This window comes from Odocoileus virginianus, chromosome 17 (assembly GCF_023699985.2).
Source record: "Odocoileus virginianus isolate 20LAN1187 ecotype Illinois chromosome 17, Ovbor_1.2, whole genome shotgun sequence".
NCBI classification, from domain to species: Eukaryota; Metazoa; Chordata; class Mammalia; order Artiodactyla; family Cervidae; genus Odocoileus; species Odocoileus virginianus.
In genome coordinates, this window is record NC_069690.1 from 36,764,034 (window position 1) to 36,780,241 (window position 16,208).

Here is a 16,208-nt window from a genome sequence, read left to right on the forward strand (position 1 = left end):
GGAAGTGGACAGGCAGCTAGCGAAGGTGACAACTCCTGTCTCCACCTTGTTGATCAGACCCTTCCTCCCCAAACCGCATTTTCCCTCTGCCTGGAGGTAAGCTGTGATTAAAAGGAAAATACAGGTTTGCTGGCTCCAACAAGGCTGCCACTTGACTGCTCCCCTTGGGCTTCTGGCCTGAGTGGGGCAGTCTGGGCCTGGCTGTGGAGAGAAAGGGCCCCAGCTGACTCAGCTACCCCAGAGCCCCTTGCTGAACTATTTGTAGACGCTAATCTGTGGGGCCTCCCTGACACCAGAGGCAAAGAGGAAAAGTCCCCAACCTGCTACCTCAGAGGATCAAGAACCCCATGCAAATGGGCACCCAGCCTCAACCCCAGGCCCAGAGACGGGCACTGTCAGTAGGGAAACAAGAATCTCTCTCTTTTATTAAAGTCCAACTACATTAACAAGAAGGGCCAGAAGCTGTGATATGATGCTGAGGGGCCGCAGGACCATCAAGACAGCCTCCTGCAGAGAGTACAGAGAGTGCTGAGGTCACCCTCCGGGTGACAGTTCCATCACAGGGCCTTCCGGCCTCCAGTCAGCTTAGTCTCTCACCAGGAAGAGCCCCGTGCTGTCCCTCCTCCATCCTGAATGCTGAGAAGATGGGCAGGAAGAACAACGGCAGTAGGTCACAGAGAGGTTCCCATCAGGTTCACGGGGCGCCCGTGGTACCTCTTGGAAATGTCAGCTTCAATCTGAAAGACAGTGATACTGAGTGGGCGGGAGGCAGAAGGCAAAGGGGGCCTCGTTCTGCGGAAACTGGGCAGGTTTGCCTCTCTGGTCTCACCAGCTTCTGCAGCTCCTTTGTCTTCTCCAGCAGCAGATCCAGCTTGGGCTCCAGAACCGCCTGCTCCTGGAGGGCTTCCTGTTGCTTCTGCACCATCAGTTCTTTCTTCAAAGCCAGCAGCTGGGACTGCTTCAGCTTCTGCTGGAGGAGCTCAGTCACTCGGTCCACATACCTGGGCAGGGCATTCACGTAAGTGTTCGGTGTCTCCGGGCAGCCTGGGTGTCCCCATCCAACTGCTGGAACAGGGGAGGCTTGGTCTCTGTCAGCCTCTCAGCCTCCACATCCTTCAGTCTTTCCTTGTATGGAATGCCACTCCCACTTCCCCATCCTACCCAGGAAGCAGATTTTGCCTGCATATTTCAAGCCACCCCATCTTGCCCCAAAGAGAACCTCCAACCCCAGTTGGGGTGGTGCAGTTATGGAAGCACGGATGAGGTCCAAGGGGTCATGGAGAGGAAGAAACAAGGAGGCAGGGCCGCCCAAGATGGCAGAGCCCTGCAACATGCCCTGGAACAGCCCAACATCAGGGGGAAAGCCAGACCTTGGCGAGGCCAGGATCATAAACAGGTGCTGCATTCGAAGATTGGTGAGCCGGCCAATCAGATCCTGCAGTGCCGACACCATGGCGACCATCTTTGCCTTGGTCTGACCCTGCAGGATGGCTGGAGCCAGCTGGAACTGGCTCACAGACAGGATGTCTGCCTCCTCACTCATCTCCACTGCTCTCTGGGACAAGAAGATTTCTAGCTGAGGACGGAAGAGGATTTGGTTCAAACTGAGAAAAGAACTTAGAAGCTAGGCCCTCAGCCTGTTCAAAATAAAGAATAAGGTAAGGGTTGGATTCTGGAGGAGGGACAGTGGGGACTGCCTGGTGTGGTACAGTCCATGGGGTCGTATAGAGCTGGACACGACTTAGCAAATGAACAGGGCTTCCCTGGTAGCTCAGACTATAAAGAGTCTGCCTGCAATGCAGGAGACCCACGTTCGAACCCTGGGTCAGGAAGAGCACCTGGAGAAAGGAACGGCAACCCACTCCAGTATTCTTGCCTGGAGAATTCCATGGACAGAGGAGACTGGTGAGCTACAGCCCATGGGGTCACAAAATCAGACACGACTGAATGACTAACACACACCTAATGAATGAACAACAACGGAGGAGCAGTTATTTCCTCTGAGCATTTTTATTGCTAGAAACTCACCAACTATAAGGTGGGAATTTGGGGCAGCCTCCACCATCAACTTTCAGTCCCTCATTGCTGTCTCAGGCCTTACCTAGCCCAGGAACACCCTCTCCTCCTCCCAGGCTATGGATCAGATAACTACAAAGCAATTCAAGGGGTTCTCTCTGCTCAATGAAGATATTTTCTCTCCATGGGAAAAATGAGACTCAGGGAACAGGAATCCATGTTTGAGAAGCCCTAGATTAAGAAAAGGCTAGGAAGAAATCTGAGAACCAGCCACGTATCTTGTCACTTTTATTCAACCATGGAAACCTGAACTAGACTGGTGAGGACAAGATGTTCCATGAGGGTCAACCCTGCCGGTAGGCCTGAGAAGTGGACAGACTCAGAAATTAACAAAAGCAGGCCCCCAGCTTCCCAGTCCCACAAAGAAGGTCCAAGAACACCAGCTTCTTACTGTGGGCTGCCAGACACCTCAGCCACAGAGATGACATGAAACACAAATGAGAACGTGGTGCTCCAAACCTCCAACAGCTCCCAGCTCCCTTCAGCTTTCTGAGGCCTTCTACTCCCCCAGCTCCCTGCTCAGCCTCCTTGTCCATCACACGAGCCAGACACACTTCTGCCTCAAAGCTTCTGTGCTGCTCCCGCTGCCTGGAAGGCTTATCCTGCCGGACATGGGCTTGGCTCTCTCTGGACCCCCTGCAGGTTTTGGCTGACTGGTCACCTTTGCAACGAGGCCTTCTTGACCACCAACATAAAAACACAGGCCTTAAAAAAAAAATAAAAACAAACAAAGAAAAAAAACCCACAGGCCTTCCCAGCAATCCCATTTCCCTTTCCAGCTCTTCTCCATGGCACTATGTTAATACCTAACATGCTGCATATTTTACTTGTTTGCCTCGTTTCTTGCCTGTGTTCCCCACTAGACTACAAGCTCCGTGAGGTCAAGGATTCTGTCTTGTTTTCTGCTCAGTCTCCTCAGACAGCGCCAGGGGTTTAGGAAGGATGATAAACATGATGAACACTGTTGAGTGAATACGTGCTCACTTGCTTCAGCCGTGTCCAACTCTTTGCGACCCTATGGGCTGTAGCCAGGCTCCTCTGTCCATGGGATTCTCCAGTCCAGAATACTGGAGTGGGTTGTCATGCCCTCCTCCAAGGGATCTTCCTGACTCAAGGATCAAACCCAAGTCTCCTGCGGCTCCTGCATTGCAGGTGGGTTCTTTATCACTGAACCACCGGGGAAGCTCGTTGAATGAATGGAATGAATGGGAAGCATCCTAATGCTCCAGAGTGAATGCGAGTGCCCCTGCTCCAGAACGCTGACAGCACTCAGCATCCTTCACACAAACAGGAGGGTCAGGTCAGGTGGCTAGAGCAATACTGCCTATGCTGGTGCTGGGCCTCCCCACACATCACCCAGAGACAAAAGTACCTCCATGAGCTCATCAATGAACTGATTCCGAGTCTCAGGGTATTCAAGAAGTGTCAGAGCATCCGGGCCCCTGGCAACACCTTCGGGAGCTGCCAGGAAGAGAGAGAAGTGATAAAGTGGCTAAAGCCTAGACAAGAAGACCATTGGTTTGAGAAGTCCTCGTGCATTAATATGGACACAGACACTACACTAAAGCCACTTCCTGTTCCAACCCAAGAAGGAAGGGTCACCCTTTCCCATTTGTCGCAACCCTAATCAGGCACCAAGAGCCAGCTGCAGTCTGTGAGGAGGACTACAGAGCCCAGTTCCAAAGAACCAAGAGTTCCTTCACTTTGGTGGGCATCAAGTCTCATCCTGCACTGCCCTCTAGTGGCTCAGTCGCAGCCTCTCGGCTTGTGGGGAAGCGGGGGCCAGGTCAGCCCTCTCGGAACATCCCAGACAAAGGCTGACCCACATTCAATATCCAAAGCACTGAGAGTTTCTAGGCTTCATTTTAAGAACTCTTCTCTATCCACTACACTCACATCATCAACAAGATTTTGAAAAAAACAGGTAACTGTATGAGAAGCGCAGCCTTGGCAGTGTACTTTTTCTTTGCTTCTACAGACACAGGGGTACCCTCTGCCAGGGTTGCAGGGAGTGATGCACTCACCCTGGGTTCCAGCTTCCAGCACGGTGATCTGCAGAGCAGTGGCATCGTCTCCCCAGTCTATCTCATCACCCCCAGCTTCCTGGGTGGAGAGCAAAGAACCCCTGCAGTGTTGGGAGAACTTTGCCCAGCAAAGGGAGCCAGAATAAACTAAAGCCCTCAAGCAGCTCAATGATGGCACATTTCAACTATATGAAGGACCTGCAGCCCTGATGGAGGTGGCAAAGATGGCAGTGTGGGCCCATGCATATAGGTACCACCTGCCTACACCCCCACACCTGCCCCAAACACCAAGAGAAAGAGGTCTAAACTCTGACATGTCACTTTGGAAATTCTGCCTCCCCCCAAACTATATGTGGTCCAAGAGCTATGAACTTCAAGTGATGTCTTTAAAGAGAGAGAGAGAAAACTTTTTTTTTTCTTTCACCACACTGAGAGGCACCCGGGATCTCAGTTTCCCGACCAGGGACTGAACCCTTGTCCCTGCAGTGGAAGCGCGGTGTCTTAACCACTGGACCACTAGGAAATTCCCAACATGTTTCTTATCACCAAAACAGCAATCACAGAAAGTCCTCAAGAGAGACGGACCGAGAGAGCATGCCAACCTTTGAATCCGATTCCAGGGAGATGCCCCAGTCAATTCCAGCAGTCTGGGCAGAGATGCCAGAGTCGGCCCCTTCAGATGTCACCTCCACCCCAAAGTCACCCCAGTCAATCTAGAAGGGAAAAAAGTGTTAGCTCAAAGAAGATGGGTGAGAAAAAGGGGCCTGCCTTCTTCTAGGTCTCAGCAGAGAACACGGGCACGCTGTTTAAACATAATGGCCTCCAAGCTTCCCAAAGGAGAGACTGTCTTCAGGGAGCTCAGGGGACTGAGGTTTCCAGTTCAAAGCTGACCAGCCTCCTGGGCCTCTTCAGTGCTCATCTACCCTGTGGTCTCAAGAATGCCAGAAAAACGAAGCAGTAGGGCCTTCTGGGCCCTTCCACCTACAGTCTCCCTCACAGGAACACCCCCTTCTTCCCTCTGGACTCTGAGTTCAAAGGGGACAGGGGAGGATTGAATCGTGTATGAGGGGAGGAAGCGGCTCTCACTCGGCCTTTCTTACCGCGTCTTCTTCCACCTGCTCAGGGGGCTCCTCAAGGCGTGGCCTCTCCACTACCGAGGGCTCCGTGCCCGTCCTCCACTCGTACACCGTGCAGTTCCCCCGCGTCTGCACAAACCGCAGCATCGGCAGCACCTGCTCTGTGGGGCTGCAATGGAGCGTGCCGCTGACCCTCCTGCTGCCCACTTGTGAGACCAGGCCCAGGGCTGGGCCCGGCACTCAAGCGTCATGTGGGGAAAGTACAAGTGGGGAAGAGAGCGCAGCCGGGGAAGTAGCTCAGTGGTCCCCGCCCCCTCCACCGGGGAGAAGCCGGGGCCCTCGATACCTTTCACACACGAACCCCACACAGGCCTGGTACAGGTCAATGGCTTCGCCCAGGGTCTGGGCCGCCGCCCCGATCTCGGCCAGCTGACTGGGTAGGTCCTTCACCAGGGCCAGTAGTTCTCTTCGGACATTGTCCCCCTAGAGAGGATCCACGAGGTCGGCTCAGACAGAAGTGGTGGGAAGTGGAGTCCAGCGGATTAAAGAAAATGCCTGAAGATTCAAGATGGGCAAGAAACTGGCCCAAGAAGGGCCCAAGCGGCAGAGAAGGAAAGCCCGCCCCAGGAGCAAAGGCACTGGGCCCAGGAAGACAGACCGAGGCCCCAGGCATGTGTCCCCCCGCTGCGGGAGAGCCGGCCTGCTCACCGTGAGGCCGTACTGCTTGCACGAGTGGTAGAACTGCTCCCTCATCTCGGCAGCCCCCGTCTGGCCCTCTTCCTCCTTGCGGCTGTATTCCTGCTGCAGCTGCTGGCACTTGGCGATCTGCTTCTTCAGGGAGGGGATCTCATAGCTGACGTTCCGAACCAGGAGGCTGGAGAGCTCCACTGAGAAGGATGGGCCCAGGAAGTTCACCCCAGACCCCCACCCCTAAGGCAGGCCTGCCCCAAGGACGTGCGCAAATATACCCTAGCCTGGAGGCGAAGAGCATGGGGTTGACCTCCCAGCTCCTCCCCTTCCTGGCTGTGGAACCTAAGACAGTCATTTAACCTCTCCAATCCAGTCCCCAACTATAAAACAGGGGTAGTAATATTTAGCATGAGAATTAAGAGAATCCATATAAAACACAAGTATAATTCCTTGCATTTAGTAAGTATTAATATTTGGTTAATATTAGCTATTATAATTATTTACACTGTTAGCAAATACAACCCAAACTATAGTCAGCCTTTTAGTTATTCACTCAGGCACTTGATACAGGCCCCAGGTCAACCTGTGCCTCTTCTGCCCAGTGGAGCAGAGGGGTGCCGGGGGCGCTAGTCATCAAGAGGTGACCAGCAGAAGACCCATAAGCACCCATCCAAATGCCCACAACCTGCCTGCTGGTCATCCTCCTCCCAATACTCATTGAAATTTATTTTCCCACCTTACAAACCTCTACACAACCAGCCTCTTCCCTGATATGAACTATACCTCCTAGAAGTCCAGTGTCTCAAAATTCGAGGAGGGAGCCCCCCCGTGGACACTGGGACTCCCAGGTTGGGCCCCTCACCTAGGTAGGTGTTGTCCTTCTCATATAGGGCTACGATCTCCTGCCAATCCTAAGAAAAGAAACAGGAAGTGAGCCAGGAGAGTAGCCACATCCCAGCTCAATCCCCCAACAGGGGAAGCTCTCCCAGTCTCTGCATCCTCACCCTCCTTCATAATGCTGGCTGAACCACCCACTTTAAGAGGATCGTGCCAACAAGCGATTCCCAAAGCAAATGTAAACCCAGGGGTAGGGGTCCCAAAGAGTTGGACACGACTGAGCGACTGATACTTTCACTTTCAGGATCTACTTTTGGCATAAACTATGGGGACAGAGAGAAAGTTGAGGAAGTATTACACGGGGGCATCTCCACTGGATCCTCAGCGAGATCAGACAGCCTCTGACCCCCTGGACTGGATGCCTCCAGCTGCGTGTTACCACTGTCACCCACACTTGCCTTCATTCTCTGTGAAGAGTACCGGCCGAAAATATTTTTTGTGGAGGCTTCAGTGCCCTTGAGAAGCTCCACAATTCTTAGGCAGTGGAAGTAGTGAATGTCTGGAAAGCAAAGAAAAACAAAGACTTTGGAAATAACAGTCTCTAACCCACCACTGCGGCCACCGCATATGGCTGACTCATGTATATGCCAGTAACTTTAGAAGGCACAGCTCTCCCCTTCATCATTTTATGTTGAAATAAACCAAATAAAAATAAAAGCCTCTTTTTCTTTAGAGGACAGTCCTATGACTAAAGAAAAGGGAACAGCTCAGCAGATATATACCACCCCAGGAAAGAGGGGGGGGTCCAGGAATGCAGCCCCGAAGCACTCACAGGATCCAGAGAGCAGCTGGGCGATCTCTTGGCTCTCTGGCATGTCCTGGATGGCGGCGTTGATCTTCTCTCGGATGGTCAATACCAGACTCTGCCATTTCAGGGTGCAGTGCCTTCTGTCTACCAGCCAGTCTATAGCAGAAACCCAAATCATAGCATTCCCGTGGCCAAAATTCCATCACTGATTCAAGTGAAATATGCTAAGGCATTGGCTAAAAGTTGTACTCATATTGGTTAAGGTGTGGGGGTCACAGGAAGATGGGAATGAAGACAGGCTCAAAGGGATGCTTGGGGCTAAACAGATTCCAGCAACCTAACTTTATCCACAATGTGACTTTTATAAAGTAACTGCCTCAACACAGGGTAAAGCAAAGCTTTCAATTGGTCCTGACATCAAAGTGCCACTTTGGACCACTCTAAATTCTCCATCATATTTTTGCTTCCGTGGATAACTATATCTTTCTCACTGACAGAGGATGCCATTCAATTTCTACTTTCTCAGGGCTGGGATTAACCATGACAATGAAAATACAAGATGGTTATACCAAATACAGATGAAAGAACTGCAAAGCCCCTAAGGACTAAATAACACTGGTCTACTCTTACCAGTGAAGCACCATCCTACACACATGAATACCAATGTGACTGACTTCCTGGATTCTGGGCCAGACCTGTTTTTAGTTGAGGGTATAGGTGAATGAGAACCATGTACATTTCCTCACAGGAGAGAGCTAAGACCTAGACTTTGTAGTCAGCTGGTCCTGGCTCTAATTACCAACCTTCTTGGGCAAGTCTCTCAACCTCTCTGCCTCAGTTTCTCTACATGTAAAATGGGGATGATAAATATACTGAGTACAAAGGGTAATACTGAACACTGTGCCTGGCACATGGCAAGGGCTCAATAAATTGTAGTGATCTTCATTTTCATAATGTTAAGCACAGAAAACAGCACTTGGTATAGAATAAACCCTCAATAAATGGTTGGGTTTTTATTGGTCCTTTTTGGGACCAATAACAAGCATATATATCAAGTGTGTACATGTCCTGAAGAGCTAGGACAAATCCGAAATGAAGTTAAAGATGCTCCACCAAGTGGCCACCTTGCCCTTGTTAATAAATCTGCTAACTGGTCAAATGCTGGGAGCCCACATTAGTTATCAGTTATATTCCCATTGCTGCACTCCACTAAAATCTTCAAAAACAAAAATTATGTAGATGTCACAGAAATAGAAGCAAAGGGATGACATAGTCAAACAGACGTCATCTTAATGACACAACTGGCATCAAAACAATTAATTCAAAGACCATTTAAAAATCCAGGAGCTGTGCACTGCCCTAGAGGGGTCAGAGTGAAGAGGCCCTTCCCCGGCTCTGAACTGGAGAGGAGGTATAGACCCAATACAGACAACAGGGAGATGGCCTGGCCACTAAAAGGCTTTCTTTTCAACTGGACCTACGTGCCTTTTCCTCCTAAAATCAAAGGAAAAAATAAAAAGGAAGAACTTTTTTTTTTTTTCCCTCCAGCATAATACAACAGTGGAACCTGACAGACTTAGGTTCTAACTTCAGATCTGCCATCCAGCAGCTGATCAGCTTTAAGGTAAGCCTTCAACTCTCCTCTGTCCCTCAAAGATATGATTGACAACATGCTATATACGTTAAAATAGAAAACACAGGTCAATATAGAGTCTCTGCATGGTTCCTTTCCGCTCCTTTTACTGAGGCAGGTCCAGCCACAGATGGGAGCACAGAACAGAGTGGTCGGCGCTTCCGCTGTTGGTGACAGGGCAAGGGGGCCAGGTCTCCCCTTGACAGCTAGTTGAGCGGGGGCGCCCCTCCTACCGAGTAGCTTGCTGGTCTGGATGTCGATGGGCACGTGCTGATGGTCCTAGCGGGAAACACGGCGGGGAAAGGTACATGAGTGCGGCGAGGGGACAAGCCACTCACGCGCTCACTTCATCGCCCCAACCGCCACCCTGCGGGGCCAGCACAACGGACCGGGGAGGGCCGCCCCCCCGGAGAGAGCCTGAGGAAGCAGGTCAGGAAAGGACAGGCTGAACTCAGGCCAGGGGTCCCACGGCAGCCCCCCATTTCCCCAGCTGCTGTTCCCCCACCTGCATCTTTCCTTCACTTCCGTTTCCGGCCTCCGACCGTGACCCGCCCCGCCTACCACTAATCCAGTGCTGTTGTGGCTGAGCCTCGGGTTAGGCACAGACGGGTCTTCTCTGGTGACGTGTCACCGCCTTCCTCAGAGCCAATCGGGACGCGCGCTCCATCCCGGGCCTCAAGCCCCACCCACCCCGGGGTTCCGAGTGGCTGAGCCGGGGAAGGGCGGGAGAAGAGGAGCCAGCCAATGGGAGACGCGAGGCGGGCTCAAGACCTGGTAGGAGCCGGAGCGCCAGGAAAGGGCTGCAGCGGCGGCGGGATCCCGGCAGGCGGCGCTCTGGAGCTGGTCCCAGTCACTTCCGGCCAGACAGGCGCGGAGCCCTCTGCTTGAAGATTAACGAGTCTGCCAACAGGGTCCTAGCGCCCACTGAGAAACTTAGAGTTCCTTGATGTTGTTGAGACTTTCCGTCGTATCCAACCCTTCACGACACCATGAATAGGAGCACTCCAGGCTTCTCTGTCGTTCACCATCCCCCGGAGTTTGCTCAGACTTATATCCATTGATTCGGTGATGCCATCCAACGGTTCCAACGATCTCATCCTCTGTTGTCCCCTTCTCCTCCTGCCCCCAATCTTTCCCAGCATCAGGGTCTTTTCCAGTGAGTCAACTCTTCCCGTCATGTGGCCAAAGTATTGGAGCTTCAGCATCAGTCCTTCCAGTGAATAGTAAGGGTTGACTTCCTTTAGGATTGACTGGTTTGATCTTGCAGTCCAAGAGACTCTCAAGAAGAGTCTTTTTAGAAATGCCCTCTTTGCCTCGCTTTACCGTGGATCATGGTTTAAAAGTCTTTTGTGGCACTTTTGTCACACATTACCTTCTCACTGAATTTATGTAATAGACAAGTGTTGAACACCTGCTACGTGTTATGTGATTAGGGCAGGGATCGGGAGGGAGGAGGGTCAAAGGAGGCATCCCAAAGATAACACCTAAATTGAGTGTTAAAAGAAGAGTTGCAGAAAGAGGGAGTTGTGGGAGTGGTGTTCCGGGTGGAGTAGATTGTACAAAGCTTTGCAGGCTTTGCAACGAGGTGCAGGGAACAAGAGGCAGGCAAGACTAGCAAGATGACTGCAGGAGTCCAGTGTATAATTAAAATGCCCTTGTTAAAAAATATGAACTGGACTTCCCTGATGTTGCAGTGGATAAGAATGCACCTGATACTGCAGGGGACCTGGATTTGATCCCTGGTCTGGGAAGACGCCATATGGCCTCAGAGCAACTAACCTATGTGTCACAATTACTGGGCCCGTGCTCTAGAGCCCGGGAGCCACGACTACTGAGCCTGTGTGCCTAGAGCCTGTGCTTCACAAGAGAAGCTACCACAATGAGAAGCCCCAGCACCACAACTGGAGAGAGAAGCCACCACTCTCTGAAGCTAGAGAAAGCCTGTGTGCAGCAACAAAGACCCAGTGCAACCAAATAAATAAATAAACTGCATAGATCTCACACTTACGGAGCCGGCCCTTCAAATAGGCCAGCCTCTGTGCTGTGAAATGTTTGAGGCAGGGGGTGGCTGGAGAAGGGACTGTAAAGGCAGAAGGGTGGTATCATATCATATCATCTCGGGAAGGAACTTGGACTTCACCCCTGCAGGGAGAGAGGAACCACCTGAGAGTTTCAAGGCTTTGAGGCTTGAGGCAAAGAGGGACCTGTACAAACTGACAGCAGAGAAGATGGATTCGTGGGAGGTAAGGCTGAAGGTACCGAGACTGTTAAAAGGTTATTATGCAAGAGTTAGAGCTTGACCTGACACAGAGGCACGAGGAGGAAGAGAAGGACTGGATTTCAGAGATGGTTTGGAGGAAAATGGACAGGACTTGGCAGTTGGTTGACTGTGTGGGTGGGGAATGGGACAACAGGATGACACATAGGTGGTTGAGTGGGAGTGCCCCACCTAATTCAGGGATGCAGGATGCTGAGCAGGGGGTGAGGAGGAGGGCATCTCAGCTTTGAACTTGTGGGGTTGGTGGCCCAGGGAGACTCTCCTGTGATAAGTGTGCAGGAGGCACTTGGGTCTGCAGCTCTGGAGTTCAGGGGGCTGGAGATACAGCTTTGGAGAGCTGTAGGCTGACTCATCTGCAGTCCAGGTTGTGGCTGAAGCTGAGGGAGAGCATGAGATGGGTCCAGAAGTGCAGAGGAGAGAGGGTGAGAGGAGAGAGGAGAGAGGGTGGACAGGGGATCTCACAGGGCTGGATGTGCCATTTTGCACCCTTCCCCTTCCAGGTTGTTAGCTCCTCCAGGAGGCTCTGCTTGAGTCTTTCTAAGTGACCCCCCCAGCAGCCACCTCTTCCCAGCACATCACTTGGGGCTTAGTAAATTTTTTATTGAACTGTGTGATGTGATAGGGCAGTGAGAAGACCTAGATTCCTGCCCAATGAGATCTTGGACCATTTCGATAAGCTCTCTGCCAGCCACGGTTTCCTCAACATGGAGATAAAACATCCTGACTATCTCAGGGTATTTCTATTTACAAGCTTAAGTAAACAAACACACTAGATGTAATGTAACTCTTTATAGTTTACAACATGCTTTCATAGATTTTTTTCCTCATTATTTGCAAACTCTCTGTGTCTATGAAACATTAATCATTATTGTTATAAAAGGGGTTGAAAGTCTTCCATAAAAATGGCTCATAGGGCAGAACTAAGGGCCTCTTCAGGGCTCTCTCATGGGAATTTGGCTCCCATCTTCGAGTCCTGACTCAGACTATAGGAATGGCTGGAGCTTCCCCATGATTAAACAAACTTACTGGGTTCCAACTATGTGTTCCCGGCTCCCTGGGACATCCCAAGAAGCATGGCCCTGCCCCACCCTCAAGGTGCATCTCTCCTCCTTGAACCAACAGGTAGGGCAGGGCAGGATGAGTCTGGAAGGCCCAGCCCTGGTAAGGTGGTCGAGGCAGAGACCACCAGCACTTCACCCCCACCCCCTCACTGCACCCCAAGTGACTCATGCGGAAAGAAGGGTGTTTGAGAACAGCTCTGCCCGGGTGCTAGCGTCAGGGTGGTGGCCCCGGAGAGCGTAGGGGTGCAGATTTTGCGCAGTATCTGCACCGTTTGTCCTTTTCCGAGGCCATCGAGAGGCTCAGGGCCAATGGGCAGGTAAGCACACAGGTGGTCTGGCCTCTAGGGCATCGAGATCCTTAGGGCTCCCATCCTCTGGAAAGTGGCAGGGAGAGGCTGTGAGAGGCTCCGACTGTGAATCTCAATTCTCTGCTGATTTAGCAGGTGGGGTGCTGTCGGGGGAGGGGTAGCACTTAGGAAGGTGAGGAAAAAGACAGGAGGCCTGTGGGGGCTTTAGACAGGAAAGCACAGGGCCCTGGGGTGCTGTCTATGCAGGCTGCCTTGCCATCCTTTGTTGTTAGCTTGCTTATTAAGTGATAGTATGTGCCGTGTGCCAGTGTAGATCTAAATGTTTTACAAGCCTTATCTAATTTGATCCTTCCAAACAACCTTATAATCTGGGTACTGTTATTAGCCAGGTTTTAAAGGCAAGGGAGCCAAAACTCAGGTAATTAAGTAACTTGTCCAAGATCATAGAGCTGGTAGTTGGTGAGGCTGGGATCCAAACCCAGGCATGTCTGGCTCCCCAGCCCGCATTCTTGTTCTCCGTGGGATGTGGCTTCTCCGGCAGCCCTGCCTGCTGCATTCAGGCAGCTCGGCCACTACAGCCTCAGGCCTCTTCCTCCCTCATTTTCGGCCGGATTCCCACTTTCTCCCCTGATGTTGTGTCAGACAGTCAGCACCCCCACCCTGGCAATTCCTGGCCTTTACCAAAGTTCTTTCTTACCACGCCCCATTCTGGGCAAGAAGGTCCATTGCTTATGTTCTTGCAATATCTATAAAAGGAAGGCTTACCCTTGACATTCAAATAATCCATTTATTTTATCTACCATATGTTTATGAGTTTATGGTCCTTGTCTTATGTGTGTTTGCTCACAGCAACACTGACTGTGTTGTGTGTCTCTGTGTGTGTGTGTGTTTATGTGGTGTATCTGCCTGCTGAGCTGAAGGCTCTGGAAACACAGCATTCTCAGCTGGGCCTCTTGCTGGTTGCAGTGTAATCTCTGGGTTGGTTTTTGCAGTCTGTCTCCCTAGCTAGCCAGTGAGCACCTTGTGGGCGACGAGTACAGGCCTGTTCATCTCTGTGCCCCCAGCCCCTGGTATGACCCTGACACTGAGTGTCAGGTGCTTAATGGATGCTTGTGAAGGAAGGAAAGAGAAAATGCAGCAGGTGCAGGAAGGTATTTAGTGATGAGTGGGGAGCATGATCACTGGGTCTGGGGGGAGAGCTGTGCATTCCCCAGTTCTTTTCTTCACCCCTTCCCCTACAGCTCAGGACTTGGTCACTTGGAGCTCGAGGGAGGAATTTGAGGTGAAGATATTAGGGCTGGTTAGCTTCCTAAGTTAAGCATAAGCCAGAAGGCCCATAAGGTGCCAGTCAGCTGGGTGGTGCTCTGGGACCCATGATAAACCCTGGCCACCAAGCCTTCTCCTTCCCTTCACCTTTGTTAGTCATCTAAGGGAAAATAAGTCACCGGGTAGTTTCATGAATTGGGTTCAAGGGGTCATCTTCGGAGGATTGCCCCTGCTTTTCATGGTTTCTTCATCCCCATCATGGCAGGTGGAGGGAATCTGCTCTTTCACGGGGAGGAAAAGGAAGTCCACTGCCAAGCCTCTCACCTCTTAGCCTCCCTTCCCATTCTGTTCAGTGTTAGTTACCCTCTATTTGTCAAGCACTATTTGCCAAGATGGGCCTTCCAGGTGGCTCTGTGGTAAAGAATCCGCCTGTCAATGCAAGAGAGTCGGGAGACGTGGGTTCAGTCCCTGGATCAGGAAGATCCCCTGAAGTAGGAAATGGCAACCTACTCCAGTATTCTTGCCTGGAAAATTCCATGGACAGAGGACTGTGGAGGACTACAGTCCATGGAGTCACAAAGAGTCAGATGTGACTGAGTTACTGAATACATTGCCAAGGTGTTGGAGACTTTAACATGAAGACACGGTCTCAGCCCTTAAAGAAAATGACTGTATGATACGTGAGAGGCCCATGACATTCTAAACCCCATGACAGCACGTCCAGAGCCTAACTTTGTGCTCATAGATAGTAAGTGCTTAAAAAAATCCATACAGACAAAATAAGAGGGATGCTTAGAGGGTTAAGGAAACAGAAAAGGGGGAGTATCCATCTCAACTGGGGGGTAAAGGCATGAGAGGAGGTTGGAAAACCATCAGAGTAGACTCCTGGGAGAAGTAATACTTGAGCTGAGTCTGGTAGGATGGGAATGAATTGTGGTAGAAGGGAGAGGAGGAGAGGCATGTTAAATGATGGGTGTCATTCTAGGAAGAGGGAGTAAGTAACATGGATAAAACACATAGGTGAGAGGCAGCATGGCTGTTCCACAAGAAGTCTTTTGTGGGATATTTATGGGAAGAGAAATCAGGTTGAAGAGACTGGCAAGATGAGACCACGAGGAACACTCAGATCCCTGACAAAGGGTTGAAATTTTACCCTGTAGATCAGATTTCCCAACCAATAGGCAGCTGATATCTGTCAAGCTATAGAGTTGTGCAAAGAGCCCAAGAATCCATACAAGCAGTTGTATTATTTTAGTGCTAGAAGGACAACAGTGGGCAGGTGGAGAAGTTTTCCTGTGTTGAGAAAGGATCTTTTTGGAGAACAGGAAACCCAAATGGCCAACACATGTGTGAAAAGACTCTCAGTCTTACTAGAAACTCAGTGTATGGTTAACTGGGGCTGCTTTAGCAACTTATCACCAAACAGATGCTTTAAAGGGCTTCCCTGGTGGCTCAGATGCTAAAAAATCTGCCTGTAATGCAGAAGACCTGGGTTTGATCCCCAGTTGGGAAGATCCTCTGGAGGAGGGCATGGCAACCCGCTCCGGTATTCTTGCCTGGAGAATCCCTGTGGACGGAGGAGCCTGGTGGGCAGTCCATGGGATCCCAAAGAGTCAGACGCGACTGAGTGACTAAGCACTGCACTGCACTTCAGGTGCTTTAAAATAATAGAAATGGGGATTTCCCTGGTATTCCAGGGCTAAGATTCTGGGCTCCCAGTGCAGGGCCCCGGGCTCAAACTTTGTTCAGGGAACTAGATCCTGCATGCTGCAACTAAAAATACTGCATGATGCAACTAAGACCCAGCACAGCCAAATAAATAAATAAGTAAATATTGAAAAAAAGAATAAGGACTTCCCTGGTGGTCCAGTGTTAAGAATCTGCCTGCCAATGCAGGGGACATGGGTTTGATCCCCCATTTGGGAAGACTCCACATGCCTTGGAGCAACTAATTTCATGTGCCACAACTACTGAGCCCAAGCTCTAGAGCCTGTGAACTGCAATTACCAAAAGCCCTCACGCTGCAGCTACTGAAGCCCGTGTGCATAGAGCCCATGCTCCCCAACAAGAGAAGTCACCGTAACGGGAAGCCTGGGCACCGCCTCTGCTCATTGCAACTGGGAAAGCCCACACAAAGCAGTGAGGACCCAG

At 51.1% G+C, this 16,208-nt stretch overlaps 1 protein-coding gene across 3 annotated transcripts; it reads right to left on the bottom strand.

Annotated features, from left to right (window-relative positions):
* Positions 1-399: 399 nt before the first annotated feature.
* On the bottom strand, positions 400-9,772 carry CDK5RAP3 (CDK5 regulatory subunit associated protein 3). Of its 3 annotated transcripts, XR_011492297.1 has the most exons (15): positions 9,534-9,643; positions 9,378-9,423; positions 7,536-7,667; positions 7,162-7,262; positions 6,729-6,777; positions 5,885-6,063; positions 5,523-5,659; positions 5,201-5,345; positions 4,703-4,813; positions 4,101-4,179; positions 3,449-3,537; positions 1,371-1,576; positions 830-1,001; positions 598-737; positions 400-507 (listed from the first exon to the last, which is right to left on the bottom strand). XR_011492297.1 is itself a non-coding variant. In XM_070479346.1 (14 exons), exons 1-14 carry the CDS (start codon positions 9,653-9,655, stop codon positions 672-674), a joined length of 1,518 nt encoding a protein of 505 aa, XP_070335447.1. In that variant the 5' UTR covers positions 9,656-9,772; the 3' UTR covers positions 400-671. The 3 variants fall into 3 exon arrangements, 2 of the variants coding, with proteins under 2 accessions (XP_070335447.1, XP_070335446.1); XM_070479346.1 differs by lacking the exon at positions 9,534-9,643 and adding an exon at positions 9,650-9,772 and having other exon boundaries at positions 400-737; XM_070479345.1 differs by having other exon boundaries at positions 400-737.
* Between the last annotated feature and the right edge of the window lie 6,436 nt (positions 9,773-16,208).